This window comes from Micropterus dolomieu, linkage group LG12 (assembly GCF_021292245.1).
Source record: "Micropterus dolomieu isolate WLL.071019.BEF.003 ecotype Adirondacks linkage group LG12, ASM2129224v1, whole genome shotgun sequence".
Taxonomy (NCBI): Eukaryota; Metazoa; Chordata; class Actinopteri; order Centrarchiformes; family Centrarchidae; genus Micropterus; species Micropterus dolomieu.
The window spans coordinates 31,446,214-31,471,860 of NC_060161.1; the positions used below are offsets into that span (position 1 = coordinate 31,446,214).

The following is a 25,647-nucleotide window of genomic DNA, read 5'->3' on the forward strand; positions in this document are numbered from 1 at the left end:
CTTTTCGAGATCCACCTCTTTTTTTACTAATGGGGGAAAAATATAAGGAATTCTTTGGTCTGCGTCAATTCTGAGTACAAAACTAAGCCTACTCAGGACATACAGATATGCTTACACTGTCTTCCAAAGGGTAATTATAGATGTGGTGGTTGCGCACAATGCAATAATACTACCAAAATGCACCAATTTACCCACCCCCACACAGGCAAAACTTTTCCACTGGCTGTGTGACTTTCTACAGAGCAATAGTTTATTTGAGGATTTTCAGTCAGGATTTAGAGCTCATCATAGCACAGAGACAGCACTGGTGAAAATTACTAATGACCTCCTTATTGCATCAGACAAAGGACTTGTCTCTGTACTGGTTTTACTAGATCTTAGTGCTGCATTTGATACCATTGACCATCAGATCCTATTGCATAGACTGGAACATTTCAATGGCATTAAGGGAACCGCTCTAAGCTGGTTTATGTCCTATTTATCAGATCGATTTCAGTTTGTACATGTTAACGATGAGTCCTCCATGCACGCCAAAGTTAGGCATGGAGTTCCACAAGGATCTGTCCTCGGACCAATCCTGTTCACTTTATATATGCTTCCTTTAGACAATATTATCAGGAAATATTCCATAAACTTTCATTGTTATGTAGATGATACTCAGTTATATCTATCGATCAAGCCAGATGAAACTAATCAGTTAGCTAAATTTAATTTAATAGTAATTTTTTAATGTTAAACTCAGATAAAACTAAAGTTATTGTTCTGGGGCCCAAGCACCACCATGACACATTATCTAAAGATATAGTTTCCCTGGTCGGCACCACTGTGAGGAATCTTGGAGTTATCTTTGATCAGGACATGTCGTTTAAGTCTCACATTAAGCAAATTTCAAGGACCGCCTTTCTTCACCTAGGTAATATTGCGAAAATCAGGAATATCCTGTCTAAATATAATTCAGAAAAACTAGTCCATTCATTTGTTACTTCTAGGCTGGATTACTGCAATTCCTTATTATCAGGCTGCTCGAAAAAGTCCATTAAGACTCTTCAGCTGATCCAGAATGCTGCAGCACGTGTTCTGACAGGAACCAGGAAAAGAGATCATATTTCTCCTGTTTTATCTTCTCTGCATTGGCTTATCTTAAAGAGCTCCCCACCAGAGCACTGCGCTCCCAGAATGCAGGGTTACTTGTGGTTCCTAGAGTCTCCAAAAGTAGACTACGAGCCAGAGCGTTCAGCTATCAAGCTCCTCTCCTGTGGAACCAGGTTCCAGTTTGGGTTCAGGAGGCAGACACCATCTCCACATTTAAGAGTAGGCTTAAGACTTTCCTCTTTGAGGAAAGCTTATATTTAGGGCTGGCTCAGGTGAGTCCTTGATCCTTAGTTATGCTGCTATAGGCCTAGACTGCCGGAGGATTTCCTATGATGCACTGAGCTCCTCTCTCCTCTACTTTCTCTCCCTCTGTATTCAACCTCATCCCATTAATTCATGTTACAAACTCAACTTCTCCCCTTTCCGGTAGTCTTGTGCTTTCTCATCCCTCTCCTCTCTCCTCCTATCACTTCCTGCAGGTGTTTCTGGCTCTGGAGCTGTGGAGTCTGGATCTTTGGTTGCGAGTCACCTGCTGCCCCCGTGTTCCTGCTCGACACCCTCTGCTACAATTATTGTTACTAGTCCTATTGTTATTATTGGTATTATAATCATTAACATTACAATTATTATCATAAACATTACTGTATTTATATGTACCATTTTTCATTTAGTCTACAGCAACATCATCTTTACTGTACCTCTGTGTGTATGTTTTGTAGACTGCCTCCCTCCCCTCTCTCTCCTTCCATCCCTCTCTTTTTCTCTCTGTTCCTTTCTTGCTCTCTCTCTCTCTCTCTCTCTCCATCTCTCTCCTTCACCCCCAACCCTTCGAGGCAGATGGCCGCCCACCCTGAGCCATGGTTCTGCTCGATATTTCTGCCTCTTAAAAGGAAGTTTTTCCTTGCCTCTGTCGCCTAGTGCTTGCTCTTGGTGGGAATTGTAGGGCTTCTGTCAATCTCATCACAGAGTATTTTGCAATAAAATTGAATAGAATTGAAAATTGAACTGCCACAAGTTTTTGTTCTACAAATTTTATAAATTCCATTGGTAGTTTATATAATGTAATTGTTGTTTTTTGGTTCTATTGTGTTTTTTGGGGTCATATGTCGTATGCATTTATCTAGTGTTATGTTTATTTGCCATTTCCTCTGAAGTTATTTGTGTATTGATATGTAAGGCACCAGTAAGATTTGCCAGTATGTGGATGTATATGTGCATTTATGATCTTATTTTGATGTACATTCAGTAGGCTACCTATACAGATATCTAGATTCTTTTCATGGAATGAATGTTTTGTAATGGCTACCTTATTTGATGAGGAAGAAGGTGACTGGTGTAGACCAAATAAGTCATCTCCTATAAAAGATGGCTTCTCACTATGTAACACCATTTGTCTGAGGTCTAGTAATGAAACATTGTGTCAATATATTCTTTGCAAGTTAGACAGTGTGCGGGAGTTTTCCCTTGCTACATTTGACTTTTTTGTCCCCCTCCGATGTACTTGTTTCTCGTTTTAGAGGTGCAAAGGTAATTACTGTTCTGAACCAAAAAGGTAATACAAAGTGCTTTATTATATGAAAAGATATTTATAAATGGTAGAGTTAAATAAAAAATAAATAACAAGATAAAACATGAGTGTAAAAGTTACAGTGCTGTGTAAGATCAAAAGCATCACTTAATTAAAATGAATTAAAGGCAGCAGCAAAAAGAAAAGTCTTCAGCCTTGATTTTAAGGAACTGAAAGCCTTTTCCAGATATATGGTTTACGAAAACTGAACGCTGCTTCTCCATGTTCAGTTTTGACTGTGGGGGACAGAAAGCAGACCTGTCCTCTGTCCCAGACGACCTGAGAGGTCGTCTGGGACAGAGGCCCTAAACCACTCAGTGGTTTCTTAAACGGTCGAATTGACTGAAGATAAATGCATGGGCAAGCTTCTCCAGATCCTGCTGAAACATAAGTCCTTTTAATCTTGATACATTCTTCAGGCGATAGTCAGATGACTTAATGTAGGCGTTGAAATTTTAACATTACAGATTGGAGCTGGGCACTAACTTTTAATCATTCTCCCTAGGCCACAAAAAAACATTTCGTTCAGTTTTTATCTTTGTTTAACTGAAGAAAATTCCAGCACATCTAATCTTGGATTTGTTCAGCTCTTCTATCGGATTATAGTTCCCCGGTGATACGGTCGTGTAAACCTGTGCGTCATCTGCATAATTACAGTAACATATATTGTGCCAGTGGAAGCATGTAGATATTATGATGATATTAAACAGATGAGGCCCCAGAATAGAGCAGCAGCATAGTCATCATGAGCTACTGCTGAGCTTTGGGGCCACAAGGGGGCGGTCAAAGTCATCTTATCATATTTATTTCATAATTTGTGTATTTTCCACTGGATCACATGTCAACCAACAGCAGCCATGCGAAGGCCTCAGCACTAATATCAACATTTGATTATTATTATCATCATGATCATCACCATTTTTATCATTATTACAGGGAAAAGTCTTGAAAGTCATCTAGTTACTGTAATGCATTAACTCGGTTAACAGACAACAGTTTCTGTCCCATATGAAAACTATGCTGAACCCTCAATTAATTTCAAAGTGGCTTTGCTGGAGACCATAAAATGCTCTGATTTCAAGTCTGTCTGTGTTCAGCTCTGAATCACTGAATCTCTGAGGTTTATTTTCACCTCTACGTTCCTTTTCTTAATTTTATGTAACAGATATCAGCCTCACTATTTACTGACCTCTTTGCTCCATGTGAGCAGTGTTGAGTTACTGCTGATGCAAACCCAACATCTGCTGCTGCTGCTTGACATTACTGTGAAAGCTCTCTAATGGCGAACACTTCCATGAATAAAAAAGTCCCTAAATATAAAGGAAACATATTTACGTGTTGTAGTCTTGACATCGTTCCACAGGTGGACAGCCAGTGACTCTGAGGACAGCAGTATCATCACAGATTAGACAGGTATCTGGATCAGACCTCACCATTTTACCATATTCATACAAAACACCTGTGAAGTGACGGAAGGTTTACTGTTAGTTTAATTTCATAGTTCACTCATTAGTTTACAAACTGTAAGCACAAAAAAAAAACACACAAAAATTACTGCATTATAAAATATTAGTTTTCCATATAGCTTTAAGGGCCCCAAAGTAGATTTATGGAGCCAGAGAATTTGCTTACCTGAGTGTCTGCATCCGCTGATGTCTAAGTATGCTAAGAACGGTGATGTGAGAATATTCAGTGTATCAACTGTGGTACCATCGACCAGAAAACCAAACACCTAGATGGCAAGTATAAACCAATGTTCCTATCACAGAGCAGAGAAAACTTAATTTATACAAAAATACTTTGTGTTGCCTTTTCCTCTTGTCAACATAAACATTGTGTGTTGTTTTTTAGACCAATATATGCCTTTATTTAGATTAGATTTAGATCTACGTTATACTCACAGATGGACTCGGGGGTTTTATTTGTATAGCTGCTTGTGTCCCAAAGTTACCAAGAACCAAAGCAGTCTATAAAGGACCAACAAAGGAGATATAGACACCATTAGGACATTTTCCCCAAAAGCTTTTAAAAAAGTTTTTAATTTCACATAATCTACATAGAACAAAACAACACTCACCGTTTTCCTAAGAGCAAACATCTGGATTTCTATTGTGCATTCTAGTTTGCCCTTTATAGTTGGCACATTTTGATGGAACGTTTGTTCATACAAAGTCCTTGCTGGATATATCACTAGATCACGTGTTCCTGCCACGGGAAAGCCTTCAATACAGTCCTGTCTGGGTTTGTTGTTGAAAAAGTTGTTGAAACAGACATTGGAGGAGTTCACCTGTTGAAATAAGAGAGAACAATTAACATAACATTGATACTGAAGAAATATAGAACTGCTGCATTTCCTCTAGATTCATATGTGAAGGACGTCCAAGGTCTATAGGGTGAACCTGGACGCAGCATATATTATGGCTCTCAACTCCTCCCACTCCCAAGTAAGGTCAGAAAACAAAAAGATTTTACAAATGAGCAGTTTTTTATTTACTCTGAGTTGAACAGTGCCCAAAATAACAAACAAAAAGACTCTAGGCAAACCTACGACTATTTAAACAAACAAAAAAAAAAGTAAAGAAAAAAAAGGTCTATTCAAATTTATAACTGCAACAAATCTATTTACACTAAATAATGGCTAGGGCCAACAAAAGTAGGTTGTCACAACCAATATTCATAATCACTAAGTTGTTGTTTCTCTACTCACAAAGCTTGATAAGCACATTGCGCTCTTCACCAGAGGTGGAACCAAGTCATCGTTTAACAGAGGACCTGTAAAGCCTAGTTCACACTACATGATTTTTAGCCCGATTCGCCGCTCGGCGAGCCAGCTTGACGACCATCAGGCTGTGATTGGGAGTAGATCAGCGGTCGATATGTGTGAACTCCTCAACGATGTGTCACAACCGCTCCCCGACACATTTCTGACACATTGCAGAAGTCTGCCAGATATCTATAATGCCAAATATCTGGAGGAGTCGGCCGACTTGACATCCACATCCAGCCAATGAAAGCAGGCAGCTGGCAGAGCAGGTAGCTACTTTTTCACTGCAAAACACTTTTTACTCATCTCCAGCTCTCTCTGTAGCTCAGACGATCCCTGCTACCTGCGTGTGCTAATCCATCCTTTCACCTAGATTCTTTGTCTTTACAATTGTTTTCTTTTTAACAAACAACAGCTGTTTTGTCTTTCCCATTTCAGATTTCACCTGTGTTTTCTTGACAAAACGTGGTTTGGAGAACAGCGTCGGGTGACACAGCCGCTGTCAGCTCATGTAGTGTGTGACCCCATGTCACCGATCATTCATGTAGTGTGAACGCCACAACGACTCCCGTCACAAGATGGCATGTTGTGTAGTGACGCTGAAAGTCGTGTAGTCTGCACAATCCTTAAGTCTCAAGTCTTAGCCAAGTTGAGTTCCAAGTCCAGACCGACCGGCAAGTCCGAGTCAAGTCTCACGTCAAGACCAAGTCCTAAACTTTCGGTCCTAAACAAGTCATATTGTCTTATATTATCTTCACGTTTTCAAGTTAAAAATAAAAAGATGTATTGAATGAAGCATTAGCCTGTATAGAAAGAAGGCAGAGGTGCAGTTTCACACAACAAATGTTCTATAATTTCATTATTATTATTTATATTATTATAATTAAATTAAATATTCATGTAGGGCTGCTAATTATTTTGGTCCATTTTGAGATCACAATTATTTAACAGGATTACTCTTTGACTTAGGAAACATTACTCATTTAAAAAGTAATAGGCCTACTTTCTTTTTACTACTATGAAATATTACTATAAATAAACTTAAAACTACTATGTGCATTACTCCAGAATTCCAAATAGCCCATGAAATAAGATATAATAATCCTACATTATTAACTTTAAGCAGCGTTTAGAGGACAACAGCAGCACTGCGTTTCCCCTAAGGTGACAGCTTTGGGTGACAGATGGGCCACGGAGAGGGCTCCGTGTGTGTGTGTGTGTATGTAGGTGTGTGTGAGTGTGTAGTGGAGCAGAGCAGGTGACAGTGAACTTCTCGAGTTGACAAAGTTACGTTACAGAATGCTGAAATACAACCTTGGTGTTTTGTCGGGAGGTGACTTAAACCAAGGTGACTTAAACCAACGGTGAGAAAACTATAAATCTCTATGACATTAAAAAATGCTGACACAGTGGATATTTTACAAGCACCGATCAGGTAAAGGAACACTGAACACACCTGGTTTAGAATAAATAATATCCATTCTTCCATTAGCTATGGCCGCTTATCCTTTAGCCTATAGTGTAAAATGTCATAGGTTAAAGCTGTTAATGCTGAATAGTCAGTCACAGTCAGCTTTATTTATATGGCACATAGTGACACAAGTGACATTGACAAAAACAACAGGAGTTGACCCAAAGTGCTTTCCAAGAACAAGAAGCCTATAAACGAACAAAAGAACAAATATACCACTGTGTATTCAAATACACAATAAAACACTAGTACACCAAACACATCAAAAAAGGAATATGGAGTACTCGGTAAAGATAAAATTCAAAGGAGCTAAAAGGAAATAAATAAGATCAACATCGTCATCGTAGGAAGTTATAGCAGTTATAATCCCCTGTCATGTTGGCTCCAACTGAATTAAACATCACAGCCTGCTGAGAGGGAGTTTGGGCTTTTAGGGAGGGACGAGAGGCTCTGCTGTGAAGGAAAGGGGTGCGCTGGATTTATAAAACAAAACAAGTGTCATTGTGAAACAGAACCCGTTGTTATTATCGTTTTATTTTAATTAACTTGTTTTTAGAATTGGTGGAAGCAGTGTGCAGCTGCAGAGAGCCCTCAGCTGTTGTGGATGGTCTGGCATGGATTATGCGTAAAATTCATGCAGCCAGAGGGAATGATCATGAACTGTTCACCTGTGGGTTTAAAAATGCTGCTGTCATGCAGTTGACCAATCGTGATCCAATCTGGGGTGCCCAGCTGAGGGCTATTTTACAAAACCAAGATAGCAGATTAAGCCGGGATTTTCCAGATACCCTGGCTGAATTAAGCCATGGCTTGGGTTTCATGAAAGCCATGGAGATTTTTTTTTCCTGTGTAGCTAGTCTGCTCAAGACCAGGCTAAGCAGGTGAATTTTCTGGCCCTCCTAGAGTGGCCTCGGAGATGGACTGGGACAATGATGAAATATTTCCTCCTGTCAGAGACCAAGATGTCATTATTGAAGAGGATTTATTGCTTTTTTATGTATGAATCATTTAATAATAAAGGATCATATGTTACTTTTTGATGTGTATGTATTTTATTCAGCATTGGTGGCACAAAGATTTGTGCTTTTTAGGTTTCAAAAATTATACAGTTTACTGGACCATTAAGTATATAGTGTACTGTACATTCATGAAACAACAGAGAGGGAACACCACAATGTTTTTTGAACAAGATGAAAACAACATTCTCAAGGCTTCATCCTACTCACATAGAGTTGTTTGTACTTCTGTCCATAAAACGTGATAGGGCATGAGCTGATGTCAACCACTGTAGGACCAGAAAATCCCAGAGCACCTGAAGTCGATGGAGACACATGAGAGGTCAGAACTAGCGTACAACAGGGAAGGGTGCACATTCAAAAGTTGACTTCATGAAGGAATAAAACAGGTTTTGTTTACCAACCAATCAAGATTTTTAATTTAACATCGTCACTGCTTCTTCTTAGAAACAAAGATATATCGGGAAAATACTACTTTGTTTTGTTAGTTCTTCTGTTCCTCAACACGTCTTATTAGCAATGTTTCAAAATGGCTGCCGTGTGTGCGGTTACCTGCAAGCCTGATGAGAGCGGACAGGTAGAGCAGGGGGCGGAGCATGTTGGAGGAGCCCAATCAGCTGGAGAGAGAGAGAGAGAGAGAGAGAGAGAGAGAGACAGTTGGAAACAAAGTCAGAGCCACATTCAAAGTTCAACACTGTTCCTGGGAAGTGGAAAATGAAGCTCAGTCCAGTGACAGGGTTCATTCACATTTTGGACTTTCATGACTTTTGCTGTTTCCATGTATGTGTGATGGGTCATGTTTCTAAATGTTCTCTGTTTTTATTATTTTTATTACTAGCTACAGCAGCAGACTGAAGGTCCAGTGTGAAATATTTTGGAGGATCTATTGTCAGAAATGCAATATAATATCCATAACTAGTTTTCAGTGGTGTATAAAGACCTTACATAATGAACCGTAATGTTTTTATTTTCTTAGAATGCACAGGTCCTCTAACACGGGAGTCACCATATTGTGCCACCATGTTTCTACAGTAGCCCAAATGAATAAACTGCTCTACAGAGCGCGTTTCGTCACTATGTTGAATACGTACGTACAAACAATGGTAGTCTGGTTTATTATTAGTAACAAGGGAAGTGAAATTTGGACAAGTTGAGCACCACACGTATTATTTAGCTCAAGAGTCGACAGAGTTTGGAAAGGGAGGGGTGAGCAGTGACTGAGCATTTGGTTGCAATTCATTACTCTCACCACTAGATGCCACTAAAAGTTACATACTGAATCTTTAAATATTGCAACTGGAAAACGACATCACATCTGATCTCATTTTATTGTCTATAACCGTTTCTGAATGGTTTTACGATTATGATTTCATTATCAATTAAAAAATTATTTTGTTTATTAATCATTTGGTTTATAAAATGTGAAAAGTGTCTCTCACATTTTCCAGGGTGACGTCTTTAAATGGCCGGCAGTCAAAAGACAAAAGATTTTCAGCTTACAGTAACCACTACTATTTAAGTCTTCAAATAACCCTATAATCCAAATATTTCAACAAAAAAATATGATTAATTTAATATCACTAATGAGAATTTGCTCTTACTGTGACTTTCAGTAAAATCAAAAGAAATTCATATCTTATGTGTAAAAAGTATTATAGTATAGCCTTTTGTAACTTAAAGGCAACCTCCTTTTATATTTGTAACCCTGATGTAGACTCATTGTGCTGTGCTGTATTGAATATTAAAATAACATAGTTTGAAGTCCATCATCCCTTTTTTTGAAGTCATGCTGAATAGAGCTCACACAGTTAGATGATTAATCTATACATTTGATTGTCAACTGCAACTTAAATGTAAAATTTCAAACATTCTCTGGTTTCAGCTTTTAAAATGTGAGAATATGTCACTTTTCTGTGAACACAGCACCTTGGGCTTTAGGAAATTGTATTGAATATTATCTTTTCTGACATTTTTATAAATCAAATAAAAATTTCAAAATGAATCAATTGAGAAGATAGTCGTTGCAGCCGTCATGCTGACGCTGTCCTTGGTCATCTGCATTTGATCATTGCCATTGGAGCTTGCAGATTATCTTACCCCGTGGAGGTTTGTTGGAGGATGAGGTAGATGAATTCTGTGATGGTCCTGCAGCTGGTGGAAAGATTTGCTGATCTCTCTCCTTCTCCCTCTATCAATGTGCATCCTCCCTGCTGTTTAAACCCAGGAAAGAAGACGGGGTAAGGCGGGGGTGGAGTCAACACTAGTGATACCTGTTTTGAATTCTCCCTTAATTTTCCTTCAGCACTTTATGACCAGCCCAGTTAAACACAGCAAAGAAGATGAAAACAGAAGACATATTAAAGAAATTAGAATATATACATAGAAAATGTTTTGATTAGAAATTGTTAGTTAGAATTTTATGTTAGTAATGGACATCCGATGTGACAATGTAGTTGAAGATCGTTTGAAGTACAGAGAGGTCTTCGTACCTGCAGACAAAGGGAGGGTTACATTTGTTATTCAAACGGTAACGACCCCTGTGGTCCAGCAGTGATCACTCTTAAAATTCACTATTAGCTTAACCGATTGCATGTCTTATTAAACAGTCAGTAAACTAAGCTAAGAAATAAAAAAGAAGGACACCAGCGAGAAAAGCTTCGGTGTCAATAATCTGCATCTATGAAGCAGAGTTTGGACGCACATTAGCTTCCATACTGTATCTGAAAAGTTGAACAACCTATGACTGCTTGTGACTTTGTAAAAAACTGCTGTCTTATTCCAATTCCAAAGACTGCTCACTGTGACCAAGTAAGGCACTGGAGGCTCCAGAAATGAATGGAGCAACGTCAACTATAAAAACTTGTCTGACTGCTAACTTACCACTGACACTCATCATCTGGAGCCATAAGCTTCTGAAAAGGCTGTCAACAATAAGATAGCAACATTTATATTTACAGTGTTTGAAGTGGAAAACAACAAGTGCTAGTAATCCCCTTATTCACATGTTGGAGTGCTTTCCACAACATGGAGGAATAATTTAGTGTAGTAGCATAATACAGCAATAAATAATAAATACACAACCAATGTTTATCATTTATATAGGTTTTCATTGTGGTCGTTCTCTAATTTGTTAATACCATCTGGTCAATCACAACGAGATGTTCAACATTTGAAAGTTTACTGTAGCATGTCAACCTTTTATTTAATGCCACTCCCCACTGAGGCTGTGATTGGTCGGGTCACGAAAAGTGACATAGACAAAATTTGTCTCAAGGCTTAGCCCAGGCCAGAATTTGTTTATGTTTTCACCTGATTAAACTGTTGCCATTCTGGAGAAATTGCTAGATTTACATAGAAAACAATAGGTATGGGTGTTATTATGTACAAGCCTGTCCTCACCAAAAAAAAATGACAAGATTTCTTTGTTCAAGTAGCTTATTACAACCCATATTTAGGTTTAATGTTTTTGTTAAACACGTAAGATTCACATAAAGCATATGACAGGAAGCTTATCAACAATTTGCACAATGTTTTTGGCTGAGCATGTCAGTATATTAAAAGGCGGCATGTTGTGCTTGAAAATGTTGTTAATTATAATGCATGTCCTTCAAAGTAATTGTTTAGCAGAATGTTAACTGCACAAGAAATATTTGTTCCCATACTTGAGTTTACTGATGAGATTTCCCCTCCAGGTTTGAAGTCTCTGACGTGGGGCGGCTGTGGCTCAGCAGGTAGAGCGGGTTGGCCGTTAATTGGCAGTTCAATCCCAGGCCGCATGTCGAAGTGTCCTTGGGCAAGATTCTGAACCCCGAATTGCCCCTGGCAGCTGCTCCGCCAGTGTGTGAATGTTAGTTTCTGTTTGAGCACTTAGGCTCAGTGTGTGAATGTATGTGGAGCATTTAAATATGGAGCGAGTGTATATAATGTTCTGCACAGTATGTAGTGATAACGCAATGGTTGAGGCACTATGAAGCTTTTAATGGTAAAATATCTACAGGGACCTCCTCCTCACTGTGACAACCAAGAAATCCAAAATCCACCAAGAATCAGAATCAGCATCAGAATCAGAATCAGTTTTATTGCCAGGTATGTGTACACATACGAGGAATTTGCCTCTAGATTGTACATAGAATGCTGGAAGAAATAAGTATTATTTGTGGTGTTATGTACATGAGGTAGGTGGATGTGGTATACAGTATAAATACAGAATGATGAATAAATAAATAATAATAAATAAAAGTATTCTATTTCAGTCTGTAAACTGCAAAATCTGCTGGTCATAAAATGGTTATGTGAGAGGCATTGAATCTGTGTTTCTGTGTGCCTGAAAATATTAACATTTTCAGTCTTACTAGAGACTAAATGCTGTTTCCTGTTTCCATACGGCCAAGGAATCTTTCTGTTAGTCATGTTTAAATACAGTATCCAAATGCTCTCACTCAGTTTATGATCTATGTTTAATAGGACCATCAAGATGCACATAGAAAAATCTGTCTTTCCCATAAAGAAAGACACCTGATTTCCAATCTATTTGCATCGTCATGACGACTCAACAGTGACTGCATGTGCACAGTGAGCTTCTCAGTGCATGTGTCTGTGGTCCTGAAGAGGAGGTACAGTGCAGTTCTTTGCAGGTTTAAAGAAACACTTGGATGAGGTAGAAAAGTTGGTTTATCGATAAAAAGCAAAATTCAACAAAGTACAATGGAACAGACTCAGCAAATAAATCATGATGTACCTGAAGCAGGTGACTTAAATGTTCTCTGAAGCTTCCACCCGATCGAAGAGATGAAAAATAGTAGCAGACAAAAACATCAGATTATCTTGAGCTTTTGACTGGTGCAATGGTTTAATGGCACGATGGTGAATTAGCTCTAACGGCTGCTTATCTTGACGAACCAACTCCTAATAATCACGTACCAATGGTGGATGAAACTGACTGAAAACTGTTACTGAAATACAACCTAGAGTTGTGATTTGTATATTTAGTGTGACGTGAAGAGTTGAGTTGTGATTTCCAATACAATACATATTGGATTTTATAATCTTTACTCTTATACAAGTTTAACATGAACTTAAACTTGTTCTGTCTTGAGAAATCAACCACATACTTGGAGTTTAAACAACTATAAAATCAGTTAATCATTTCCTCTCAGATAATCATCAGCTTTCTCTAACTGTGGAATTAGCTTGTTTTCCTTGTCTTGCATTATAGCAAACTTTCAGCATTACCTTGAGCAGAAAATCGTGACAGACCTTTTATTTTATCTCTTCATTAAACAAAATTAATAATCAGTTAATTGAGCTAATAAACAGATTTCAGATAAAATTGTTAATTGTTGCCATTGGGGTATCGTAATTAATTTAGAAAGTAAATAATTGTAAATGTCTAAATCTAGTACAGTACAGCTCTTGATCTTGAATGTGTTGTTTCATGTGTTTACTGTCTCCCTCCTGGCCCTGAGGGAACTATCTGGCTCGCCTACCTGCAACTGAGAGAAATATGTGGATCACCTGTCCACCCTTGAGGGAACAAAGGGAAATATCTGTCTCTGTAGCTGCTAAATGCTCCACTATGTTCACCAGCTAATCTCTAACTGTGTTTTTCCTGCTGAGCAGGTAATGTTCAGTGGCTTTTTACAGCTGTTTTTCTGACTCTATGAGAGCAGAAACAGTAAAGTTGCTGTCGGACAGATAACAATGAGATGGAATTCATTATAAAGCTCTTTAAATCTGAGAGGAGCTGCAGATTCAGCTGATAATTCTCTGATTTGTAATTGTCAGTTGATGCGTTGTGGTCACTTTAAGTCTGTTTTAAGTTTTCTTCACCTGTGTGTGTGTGTTGTGTGTTTGTGTGTGTGGTTCCTGACTGTTGCTTGTTCTCCAGCTAAGGCACACACTGTTCTCCAGCCAAACAAATTTGTACGTTTATATAATTTGTAAAATGTGTAAAATAAAGTATTATTCCAGCTCTCATGGCTTTGCTGTGTTGTTTATTTATTTTGCTTGACTGTTTCTAGTTTTCATTTCTCCCTCAGTTGTCTTCCTGTGTCAGCTGTTTATTGCGGCTGTTCGGCTGGTTGTCTCTTTGTTTTTGTATTTTTGTTTTTGTTGTTGTTGTTTTTTCTCCTCCCCAAGCCCCTCTCCCCACTCTCTTGCAGGTGTTGTCCTTTCTCCATGCTGTCTGTATGTGCGGTGTTTGTGCCAAATCAATACATTTTTAAATAAATAATCAAACAGACAAGTTGAAGTAAAATCTGTCTGGCACAGCATGGTATCCAGCTCTTCATACTCTAAAGCAGGCTGCTTGTCAGGACAGGTTAAAAGCAAATAAGTAAATAAATAAAAAATAAGAGACTCTCATAATAATAAGAGACTAACATCAACATTTGTTGAGAAGTCTACCTGTCCTATACTCTGCTGTTTACATTACGTTATTGATCCGCTGGAAGTAACGTTATCAACGCAGTTTAGGACAGCATGCTGCATGTGAAACCAAAACCAACCGATAACACTTTTGATCAGGAAGACATCTCACCACAAATCCACACGTTAACTTCGGTAGCTCGTAAAGTGACACAGTCCCAAACAGTGCAAGGTTGCGCTTCAGTTTTTAGATGTTTATGTTGCAAAACTCTACCGACTCACAGCACATTGTGGTTGATTACTATCAGGCGTACGCCGGTGTGGCATTAGCTTGGTGGAGTTGATTAGTTCCACGAGTCTTAAGAAAATGAATGTGTGTTTTGACTGCATGTGAAAGATATCAATTGCGTGAGTCTCGCGGGACAGCTTTTTACCTGACGAGAAATCTCATCATAACTTAATCTCCCAAGATTACATACCCCTATTTAACCTCCATGCTGTAATATGATGCAAAATATGTAATTTGCCACAAGGAAGATTATTGTTAAAGTGGTTTAAAAGAAGAAGAACAAAGAAACACAAGTGTGTCTTCATGCAACAGCAGCAACACATCTCTGGCTCCAAGGTTGAGACCTGATGTACCTGTTAATTAAAAGTATAATTCATTTATCAGTTAAACTTTAGACACAGTATGGGGGTTGGGTCTGCTCACATTCAACTTTCACTTTGAATGTTTTTATGAACAGCTGAACTTAATGTTTGCAACTGATCAGGCAACTGATACTATAAAATATTACAGCTGCAATAAAAACCACCAGGAACAATAGCAACTGTTTTTTAGTCTTACCAACTTGGGTAAAGTTCATGTCTGCTGTCTTACTGCAGGAGGCAGAACAGACTTCTTTCCCAGGTCTGACTGAAGCCAAGCAGCATCTACGAACCTCATTTACTCTGTGTGATGTTAATGCTGATCACCCATCCCCCACTGACAGAATATGTGACACTGCTGATTTAAACACATTCAGTAGTGGAGACAGTTACCTGCCAGAACATATACACTGTCTGACACAGCGTTTAATTTTCTCATTCATACAGTCAGTATCAAAGTACATATGAGAACACATTCATAGGCAGAAGGTGAGTCTGGCTGTGAGCTCACACAGTGAGCTACTACTACTACTGTGGTGCAGAAACACTGACAATGTTACACACTCTTACTTTTACATTTTCCATGTTATCTGTCAGTGGTCAAGATCATCACTTGCACCAGATGTGATAGTTTTTGAGATGTTCTTCTTTACTTTGGTTTGTTAGTCTAGATGAGCCAACCCTCCCAAGATGTTACAAAATGCATGATTTTAGTACAGCAAAATAATGTATTACAGGAGGCTGAGCTAGCATATTTCTTGATGTTGCTGTTATTTGGTGGACAAGTAACAATAATATTTGCAATAACAAATACTTTTAAGTAAGTTAATTAATTAATTAATAATTTCTTAATAAACCCATCTAAAGAAATCCCATTTATTGACTGGCTACTCTCTGTCTCAGACGATGACATCTTTTGTCCTGCATTGGCCACTGTAGCTATCCTATGCGCTTTGGTGGAGTGGTGACCTTTAAAATATTAGGTGGCTAAAATACATTTTGCTGCTGACTCTGCCCACAGCAGTGTATTGCTTAGTTTCCACGCTGGTACAACTCTATACTTCTTCAAACTGGGGAAACGCTGACCGATTATGGATAAGAACCTCATACAGCCCCATTTAAAAAATCCTACACTATCCCTTTAAACGATATCACTTGTTAGAGAAGACGATCCGGACCAGGTGACCTGTTATATGTGTGTAAGTTATTTAATGTATTTATTTCTTTGAATAGAAAATGTGTACCCAAGAAACAAAGGCTGTGTAGTTTCCATAAACAAATGTTTGCCGGCACAAATAATTTAGAAAAATGTCAAAGATGTACAAATATCACTTAACATTACACATAAATACAAATTTTTATCTTTTAGATATATTAAAACGTTTTATAAAAAATTAAAAAAAACATTTGGATGATTGTTGATGTTTCTCAAACCAAATATTTTAAATCAAACAAGAATTTATGGCATTTTATGTCTTTATTACAGAAACATGGAACGGAGAGTCCTAAATTGACAGGAAACAAAGAATAACAAAAAAATCTCTACATTTTAATATAAATGTTCAATCCAGCAAAAACAAATAAAAAGGTTTCTGAGTTACATAAACTCACACTTTGGTGTAGAGTTTAAATTATTTTAGTCTTTGTCTTGAGTTCAGAGCTTTCAGAAAAAAAGTGTTCTGAATTGTTGAAAATACCAGAGGAAGAAAAATGTAATAAGATTTGATTCAACATTAATAAAAAAGGTCTCATTTTGTTGATTCCAGATCAGGACGTGATGTGACCTCGTGTTTACTGGACGTCACTACAACATGTGTTTTTAGTCATGCTGAGTCGTGCTGTTCCTGATGTATAATGTTCAGTGTTTTCAGGTTTGCTGGATTACAGAACTATTCACTGTTCAGCATTTTGGTGTGATGGTAACTTTTTATCATGGTCCTTTCATGTTGGTGATAAAAGAAGCTAAATGGAGTGATTATTGTAGTTAGCAAAAAGGTAAGATAAAATAAAAAAGTATGACAGCTGGATAATTATTGTCTTTCATTGACTATGAACTGAGAAATGTTGGATCTCTTCAGTGTTGCTGATGAGGAAGAACTGCAGTTTGTCTTTGGGGCTCCAGGACTTCAGGTCATCCCACACCAGGTCAGAGGGAGGATAATTTGTCCCATATCCTTGAACCCACATCTGTAAAATGCAAAGGCCACAGACTTACAAGCAGAGTCATTAAATCATTAAGTCCTCAAAGTTATAATTTATTATTAATATTTCGTTATCATTTTCTCTAGTTTTTTAGATTAGATTAGACTGGATTCGCCTTCATTGTCATTGCGCATGTCACTAGGTACACAGCAACAAAATGCAATCAATTCAAACTCAACAACAACTGAGACAGAAGGAAGAAAGAATGATGATGATGCAACAACATAAACTGAGAAACAAATAAAGACTCACAATGACTTTTTTTCCAGGACTGAGTTTCAATGGTTTCTTAAATGTGTATGAGATGGGTGCTCTGTCGTTGACTTGTACTTTTAACGTCCAGCCTCCCAGTTCTTGGTCCTACAGGAGGGAAATTTGGCACGAGAGGAGAAGATTATAGAAAGAGAGACTAACAAGTGAATGTTACAGTGCGTGTTAAATCCATTGTGTTTATAAATGAGGGTACGTTACCTCCCTCTTTATATGAAAACAAGAGAAAATGGATTCTGGGTAAAACAACAGTTCATTAGTTTTAGTTTTTGGAATATCCCTGTTTACTCTTGGATAACTCAATGCTATATTGTGCATGCTTATATATCACTCACACAGTGAAAATACACACACAAACACCATTACCTCACTAGACGTGTTTTTGAGATATATTTCCTCGACTTGTCAACCTCATCCACAATGACATGTCCTGCTGTTGAGCTCTGACCGGCTGAGCTGGTACCGTCCTGCTGCCGAGACTGAGAACTCTCAGAGTCTGGCACTTTGAGAGGGAGACAACACACACACAGATCAGTCATTCAAGAATAATCAAAAAAAGTAGCTCTTTCTTACTTTTGATCTTCCCCCACTGGAAGTGAAAAATAGAGAGAGAGACGAGAATACTTTTATTTAGAGCAGCACATATCCTGCTCTGGATGGAAACTCATTCCTGATTTGCTGGAGGATGTGATTTATTACCTTTTAATGTGTACATAGCTAAGCTCAGCTTTAACCTGTTTACTCTGAGCACCTTTATATTGTAAATGTACTGGAGCGGGATTTCTCAGTGTTAACAACCAACACACTAACTGATGAATTCAACATGCAATTAGAAAATAACACAAACCCGAATGTCTCAAAGTGAGCATGTCAAGAGAAATCATCAACACAATCTAATCTTTCTCATGTTATCTCTTACAGGACAATAAAAATAGCACTTGAGTCCAGTTTCAGTTGTTTGGTGTCTCAGTTTTGCTTACGGTTTTGTTTTATTTTCTACACCTGTTCTGTGTTTCCGCCCACTTGTTTACTGTAGTATTTAATTCCTATGTTTAGTTCAGCCTCAGCTGGATCATTGTGGTTTCATGTCCTGTAAAAGTCGCGAATACCTGTTGTCTCAGCCTGTATACCTGCCAGTTTACACTTTCCTGTGGATCTTCACCATCTCCGCCTGGATTACTGTTTGTGGATCACTGTCAAAGATAGGCCTAACTCTCTGTCCATACTTCGATAACAGATTGATCATAAAAGCGTCAGGTTCAAGATCATGTTTGGGTAAAAACAACTAACAGCCTATCTAACTGTGACATCATTGTTTCTAAAGACGTAACTGTGTTCTAATATGTTCTTTGATATCAACAGTATGAATGAGGAAATGTCAGACAACCGCTTCAGGCTCCGCAGGAGGAGTCAGAGAGAAACTCAGCGTTTGTTCAAGTAAACCTCCTCCCGAGGAGATTAGGTTCACAGCGTAAATTGTCAGGATTACTGATCTAGAGTTTATTTGATCTTGGTCTCTCAAAACCGAAAACCCAGAGTTTTCCTCATCTCGGGCTCAACTTACTCAGAGTTTTCACTAAACCCGCTATTCTGAAACAGGGCCGTTTTGTCCTCCCTGCCCAAAACAGACTTTATTTTTGTTTTCACTATCTCCCTCAACTGGAAATCAAATTCATGTTTCTTACATGTTTGGTCTTTTTTCCTTCTCCATTGTTCAAAAACTTCATTTGCACTGTTTCAACTGTCATGAGCTGCTGTTGCTCTCTTTCTCCTTCAGCGACAAACTTGTAATTTTTAGAGAGGTTCTTCATTTCTCCATCACAGCAGCTTCTCTTGGTCTCTGTGTAAAATAGAATTAAGGTGTAAAAGAGATGTAATTGCATTATAGGACAGTATCACAGCATATGACACACTTCAGTCTAAAATGGGCTACAAAAATAAGACAACAAAAAACTGGAAATAAAAGTAGATGAAACCACCACATTTTTATCAACCCCATAACATCTAAAATACTGACATTTTGATCAAATGAGATTTTATTTACCTGGTTAAACAATTAATTTCTCTATTACCCATGAAATCTGTGACCGTAACGTGACACAAAGCACAGAAATTAATGTGACTTACTGAGTTCATTTTGTCTCCATTTGTACACAAAAAAGACAGTCGCTGCAGACATTAACAGGATGCAAGCAGCCAAACTAACAGCCAAACCAATAATGGTGGACAGAGAACTGGACTGGACCTCAAAGAAATCATCTGAAACGATAAGAATAACTTGACATTTATGTAAAGACCTCAGCTATTTGAAACTAAAACAGTAAATCATTAATAATGTCTACCTGTAACCTGGATGTGAGTCTCTCTGGTCTGGTTGATGTCCTTCTGTTGGACTCTACAGGTGAAGCTGTTGCTGTGTCTCTTCTCCACAGTCACTCTGCTGCTGACAGTATAGAGGTCATCAGGACCTCTGACTGTCTCTGTAGGTCCAGCAGAGAGGAGGTTTCCCTCACCGTCCAGCCAAAACACCTCAGGCTCTGGATACCAGCCTGTAACACCACACTGTAACACCACACTGTAACACCACACTGTAACACCACACTGTAACACCACTCCACTGGTGGCTTTAACAATTCCTGCTAAAGTTATGACCGGTGAGGAGACAGCACCTGAGCAAGAGGAAATATTTAACAGTGCTGTTACTGGAAGTGAAAGCTCCTATAGTGCATCAAATAATTATCAAAATTAATTAGCCTAATGGCTTTATAATGAGTCATTGAATTTCAAATGGCATTTGTTACGGCCCATGTGGCTTGAAGGTGTGTGTTTCAGTACTGCCATGGTTTTCTGTTTGAGGAGCTAATTGCAGTGGTCCCTCCTGGATTGGGAACACCTGGTCCCAGTGCTCCACAGGAGATAAAAGCTTTACCTCCAAGATCATTTCTCTCTCTCTCTCTCTCTCTCATCCTCCCTGCCAGCTGCTACACCTTTTGGTTTTCGCTACATGTTTGCTTTATTTGGACACTCCAACACTTTACACCATGATCTCCCATCCACACTTACACTACTGATGTTGCTGACTGACCCATCCCATTATTAAGTGTTATTTTTGGTTATTTTACGTTAAAATAAACCTTGTGAATTGAAGCGCAGTGTCTGTAGCACTTTTTGTCATTATTAGAAAAAGCTGTTGAAAACAAAGCGTTCAGAACAGGAGGTAAGATAAGGTTTTGGGATTTATATTAAATACTTTTACCTCACTGTTGAATCTGTGGCCATGTTTAACTTAAACATCCAACACTGTAACATTGTAGATAAGTCATAAAATATGGAAAAGCAATAATAGGTCTTCTTTAATAATGCTGTGTATATAGTGCGCATACGCCAACACGCCCCCCCTTTGTGTCCTGGATTGTTGACTACCTGACTTGCAGACCACAGTATGAGCGCCTGCAACACCTGTGTATCAGACTGCGTGGTCAGTAACACTGGGGCCCCGCAGAGGACTATCCTCTCTCTCTTCCTCTTTCCCATCTACTTCATGCACTCCAACTACGACACAGAGTCCTGCCATTTTGAGAAGTTTTCTGATGACTGGTTGGATGTATCAGCAAGGGGGACGAGGCTGAGTACAGAGCTGTGGCGGGTCTTTGTCACATGGTGTGAGCGGAACCATCTGCAGCTCAACGTGACAAAGTCTAAGGAGCTGGTTGTGGATCTAAGGAGGAGTGCAAAAATACCTGCTTTAATACATAATGTGTAATACTCTCTGCTGCAATTCTGCTGCTACTATTTATTCATTATTACTGTTCACCATAACAATTCATTTATATTTTCTTTTACTCTGATATATATATACTTTTCTATATACCAATGTCCTATATTTATTTATGTTCCTTTGCCTTTTGTGCAATATGTGCTACTGTGACACAGAATTTCCCCTCAGGGATTAATAAATATTTCTGATTCTGATTACTGGAAGTGAAAGTTCCAGTGCATTAAAAACTATCAAAATTAATTAAATGTCCTGAAAGGTGGCTAGAGTCACTGGATTTCAAATGGCATTTATTTCAGTATAAATGCTAGGTTATTAACTTTGCCTTAGCTTAGTGAAACAGTGTTAATCCTACTAAAATCATTTTTTGAAGGTTTTAAGACTGAAACATGCAAAGTGAACAAAAACATTATAGACTTACCAACAATCAGCTGAACAAAAGATTGCAGCCCCTGTGCTGGACTAAAACATCTGTATGTTCCCTCATCCGTGAGTTTCAGTTTGGAGAGTTTCAGCGAGATGTTTCCAAACTTCAGCTCATCGATGAACAGTGACGTTCTTCCCTCGAAGGATTGATGTTTTTTACCCACAAGCTCCTGACCAGAACGCCACACGTGGACAAATCTGGGGTTCAGGTCAGGTCTCGTCCACTCCAACGTCAAACCAGAAGCATCTTCTGCAGGTTTCAGATGACATGGCAAAATGATGTCATCACCAAGTGTTGCCACAATTGGCTGAGATGGACCAATCAGCTGAGGCTGACCTGGAAAAACAAATGTCAGTTTTAATGATCCAAATAGAAGTTATCTCAATTCCATAAGGCTTCTACTCCTAACATATTATTTTCCTGTATCATAAAAGTGCTGCAGTGTCGATCATGACAGCAGTAATTACCATACAGTGACTGAAAACCTAAAAAAAAGGAGAGAGGATTGTCAAGACTCAAGCAGGATGTTTTTTCACATTGAACCTCACTTCTGACGCCTCAGCCTCTCTTTTTCTCAGCATCCTCAGCTCCACCATCACTGCTGCTAGCATTTGTGGATTCTCCTATTTCTGGCAGCCATTCATCATCACCACCACTACTATTGACTATTACTGAAATACAGCCAGCGATGCATAATGTCCCATTTAGTGTACAGATGAGTAATCGTAGTTTAACAATTGTATTACTCCTTAGTTGTTAGTAGATCTTACCAAATTTTATCTACGTGCAGGGGTCTCCTATAATTGGAGGAGTGGCAAGATTTACCTGAGCTGCTCAGCGTTTATGAACCCCGTAGGCCATCTTGGTTTTGAAAAATTTAAGTTGCACTTACAACGGCTTACCAGAGGGTGGCAGTGTGTGACATGACACTAGTGATGTGCAACTAGACTATCAGAACCTCTGCCCATTCAAGTAAAATGCTTTTGAATAGCTGTCCACTGTTGAATCACTATGCATGAAAGGGTTCTTGATTTTAATATGTATTGGTCAATAATTATCTACCTTTATACTATAAAGTTTCTTTGTATCTGTTTTTGTATCTCTGTGTCTGTAAAGCATTTTGAAAGACTGTAGTGTTTGGAAGGTGCTGCATAAATGACCTGATTATCGCAGATGTGTTTTAATTTAAACCTCATTCAGTTATTATGATTCAATTCAGCTAAAACAATCAACAACAAACAAAACTTTCACTGGATGCGCTCTCCTCCACAGCTCCTCCTCCCACCGACTCCACTCTGGTCAGACTGCTCTGCCATCTAGTGGTCATCAGTCTACACTGCATCTATATTGGCCAGATGGTGTGAGCTTCCTAATGTAAACTATCAGACTCTTAAACTAAATAAAATTGCTCCAAGATCCTGGTTTGTATTTTTTCAGTTTCAGATTCAACCTTGAATATGAATAATTAAAGGTGCATCAATCTTCAACACTGAACTGTGGTTATTTTGAGGGTGGATAAAAACTGTGACAGAAACAATGATTAGAGGTGTGACGCCTTGTGTGGCCATGTTTTGGTGTAGCAAATCTCTCTCTCTTCCTTGTAGGTGAAGAGCAAAGGCTGATTGCAGTACCTCTGGGCACATGGCCCTGTAGAGTTTTTGTAACTCCTCGTTCTCATTCTTCAGCAAGCTGCTGCTGGGCTGAGGTGACAAACCTCCCTGTCAACTGATTCCTCTGTGTTTCTCTGCACAGGTTCAACCTTTGGTTTGGTTTTTGGATACGTTGCTTTAGTGGTGTTTTTCTTGTTTCTTGTATTACAACACCCTCACACACTCCCATCCTGCCCTGGCTACTGAAACCACTGATCTTCATACCCCATACTTTTAACACTTTTAATCTAGCACAATTCTTAACTTGGATAACTTTGGTTTAAATGAACAAATTTGTTAAGTCTCACCATGGTGTGTCTACCTAAGCCTCGCCATATCTACCTTTTGTTGTGGCCGCTTGAACAAGGTCATAACAAATAGGGGCTTGTCCGTCCTTTAGACAATAACAAATGGGGATTCGTCTAAAGGTCAGTGTACTGTACTGGTTTTAATTTAGTGCAGCTGTGTGCTGGCTTTGTGCTTTGTCGCGGGGGATACTTCATGGGAATTGTGTTTTTAGGAAGCTTCAGTGCCAAACTTTTGTGGCGCACATAAGGTGGCATTAGTGATGTCAATGGCTGTAAGAGAGAGCAGCCAGTCAAGATAGTAGACTGATCTTGAAATATTAGAAAGTTTTGCCCAAAAATCTTCACATTTTGTGCCATCACCCAGAACATTTTGAATGTTAAACACTGCACTTCCTGATTTTTGGTTACATTTATATTACCAATGTCTTCATTTATATAAAGGGAAACACAAAATTCAGGCAGCATGTGACAAATCAGAATCTAAAAATATAATATATCATGCAGTAAGGCTCTCAGGCATTTTGTGTTTCTCATTTAATATCTTCCCTGCTGAGTCACCACACGTAGGCATTTTTGATTAAAATAACCTTTTTAAATGTGCATGTGGCACATTTTCTCGTCAATAATAAATCATTTTGAATGAGAATTGAATTACAAACTCCTGGAATTTAACTCCTGTGTTTCAGCAACTTTCAGTCTCTGCCACATATCTGTGTTCTGTGACATGCCAAGAATAAAGCAATTTTTTCAAGGAAAAAACTCAATATATATGAGAATAAAGTCGGAATCTATTGAGAATAAAGTCTTTTAAGATTATCTGCGCTTCATCTGTGGTGTGTTGATGCTAAACAGGTATAGTGTTTACCATGTTCACCATCTTAGCTTAGCGTGTTAGCAGGCTAATATTTTAGCACAAACCACACAGTACAGCTGAGGCTCAATGTTAATAGGTGTTTGGTCATAAACCAAAGTATTGGAGAACATTTTAATTGTTAATCATCATGATTTTAATCATTAAAAAACATGGATATGTGTACCAAATTTCCTTGCAATCTATTAAATAATTGTTGAGATATTTCACTGATGGGTAGTAGGAGAGTTGCCAGGGCTCTTGTGTGTGTCTGCCAGAGCGGAATATTTACACTCACTGTGCAACAAACTGGTGATTCAGCAGCACTGTTCTTCTGATCAGGAATATTTATTTATAATGCCAAACTGCAGGACGCTCAGCACATGCTTGCCGATCAGATACTGTGTGTGGAGCAGACAAACCTGGACTCCCTTGTTAATGTCCTTGTCCACTTTAATGAGGGGAATCAAAGTCAAGAACTTTCCAAATACAGTTTACAAAATGTCCGACCATTCTGGATCACTGTTGCACTACAGTAAGCAGTGCTTATCACGCCAGCCCGGTATCATCAAAAGGCGCCAATTTCTGAGTCGTTTGGCGTAGTAGTCCAACGCATTTTTTGGTCATTATTTCACACCTACTGTCACAGTTGAAATCAGTGTGTGTGGGACATAAATGGCCATGAAAGTCCGGTGGTGGAGGGGTGGTTGGGTGGATAGTAAGTAGGTCACTGACCCAGGAAACCGGCGTTTGGTTCCCGGGTGAAACAAAAATTACATTCATTCATGCATTCATTTTTGTTAGCATTCATTTGCACCCTTTCATTCAATTCAGTTCATTTCAAATGTCTCATTTTGGTACAAAATGCTATCTGGGAAGGGAATGTTACTCCAACTTATTGAAATGTTGTTTTCTGTTTGGTAACACTGGATTGTTGTTTCTTTATTGTATGTTTTAATGTCATATATTTTCTTTACAAAAGGTGAAAAAGCTGTTTTCCAGAAGAAAAACACATTACTTCAAAATGAATTACAAAAAAAGGAGGAAGAACTACATGACATGTCAGAGGTGTTTACCACACTGATGGATCAGAAGACTGAACTGGAGCAACAGAGAGATCAACTCAGAGGAGAACTGGAGGAAGTTGAGGCAGAGAAAGAGGAGAACAAGAAGAAGCTTCAGTCAGTGGAGACTAAAATAACAGAGAAAGAAATGACATTTGAGAAACCAGAGGAATTATTA

At 38.6% G+C, this 25,647-nt stretch overlaps 2 protein-coding genes and 1 long non-coding RNA gene across 3 annotated transcripts in view; all 3 read right to left on the bottom strand.

Moving 5' to 3' along the window:
• The window catches only part of LOC123979907 (IgGFc-binding protein-like), an 11,041-nt gene extending 2,595 nt beyond the window's left edge, over positions 1-8,446 (bottom strand). Inside the window, exons 1-6 of the mRNA XM_046064017.1 lie at positions 8,315-8,446; positions 8,121-8,206; positions 4,737-4,946; positions 4,561-4,626; positions 4,292-4,391; positions 3,995-4,118 (exon numbers count right to left, since the gene is read on the bottom strand). Of these exons, the coding sequence (XP_045919973.1) occupies positions 3,995-4,118; positions 4,292-4,391; positions 4,561-4,626; positions 4,737-4,757 (311 nt within the window). The 5' untranslated portion in view covers positions 4,758-4,946; positions 8,121-8,206; positions 8,315-8,446. The remainder of the gene's footprint in view (positions 1-3,994; positions 4,119-4,291; positions 4,392-4,560; positions 4,627-4,736; positions 4,947-8,120; positions 8,207-8,314) is intronic.
• A 7,986-nt stretch (positions 8,447-16,432) lies between these two features.
• LOC123979908 (butyrophilin subfamily 3 member A2-like) lies at positions 16,433-20,204 on the bottom strand. Its single transcript, XM_046064018.1, has 7 exons — positions 20,198-20,204; positions 19,739-20,065; positions 19,524-19,655; positions 19,082-19,236; positions 17,763-17,902; positions 17,379-17,486; positions 16,433-17,111 (listed from the first exon to the last, which is right to left on the bottom strand). The coding sequence occupies exons 1-6, from the start codon at positions 20,202-20,204 to the stop codon at positions 17,459-17,461; spliced, it is 789 nt and encodes a 262-aa protein (XP_045919974.1). The 3' UTR covers positions 16,433-17,111; positions 17,379-17,458.
• Positions 20,205-20,840: 636 nt separating this feature from the next.
• Positions 20,841-22,423, bottom strand: LOC123980392. Its single transcript, XR_006827491.1, has 3 exons — positions 22,369-22,423; positions 21,593-21,934; positions 20,841-21,114 (listed from the first exon to the last, which is right to left on the bottom strand). It is a non-coding gene; the product is annotated as an uncharacterized LOC123980392 (long non-coding RNA).
• Between the last annotated feature and the right edge of the window lie 3,224 nt (positions 22,424-25,647).

What these genes read in the sequence shown, in the direction of transcription:
- LOC123979908 (XM_046064018.1), bottom strand. An exon ending in GACTCACATCCAGGTTACAG is followed by an intron (nt 19,656 to 19,738) that starts GTAGACATTATT and finishes TTATCGTTTCAG; the next exon opens with ATGATTTCTTTGAGGTCCAG. An exon ending in ATGGAGACAAAATGAACTCA is followed by an intron (nt 19,237 to 19,523) that starts GTAAGTCACATT and finishes TATTTTACACAG; the next exon opens with AGACCAAGAGAAGCTGCTGT.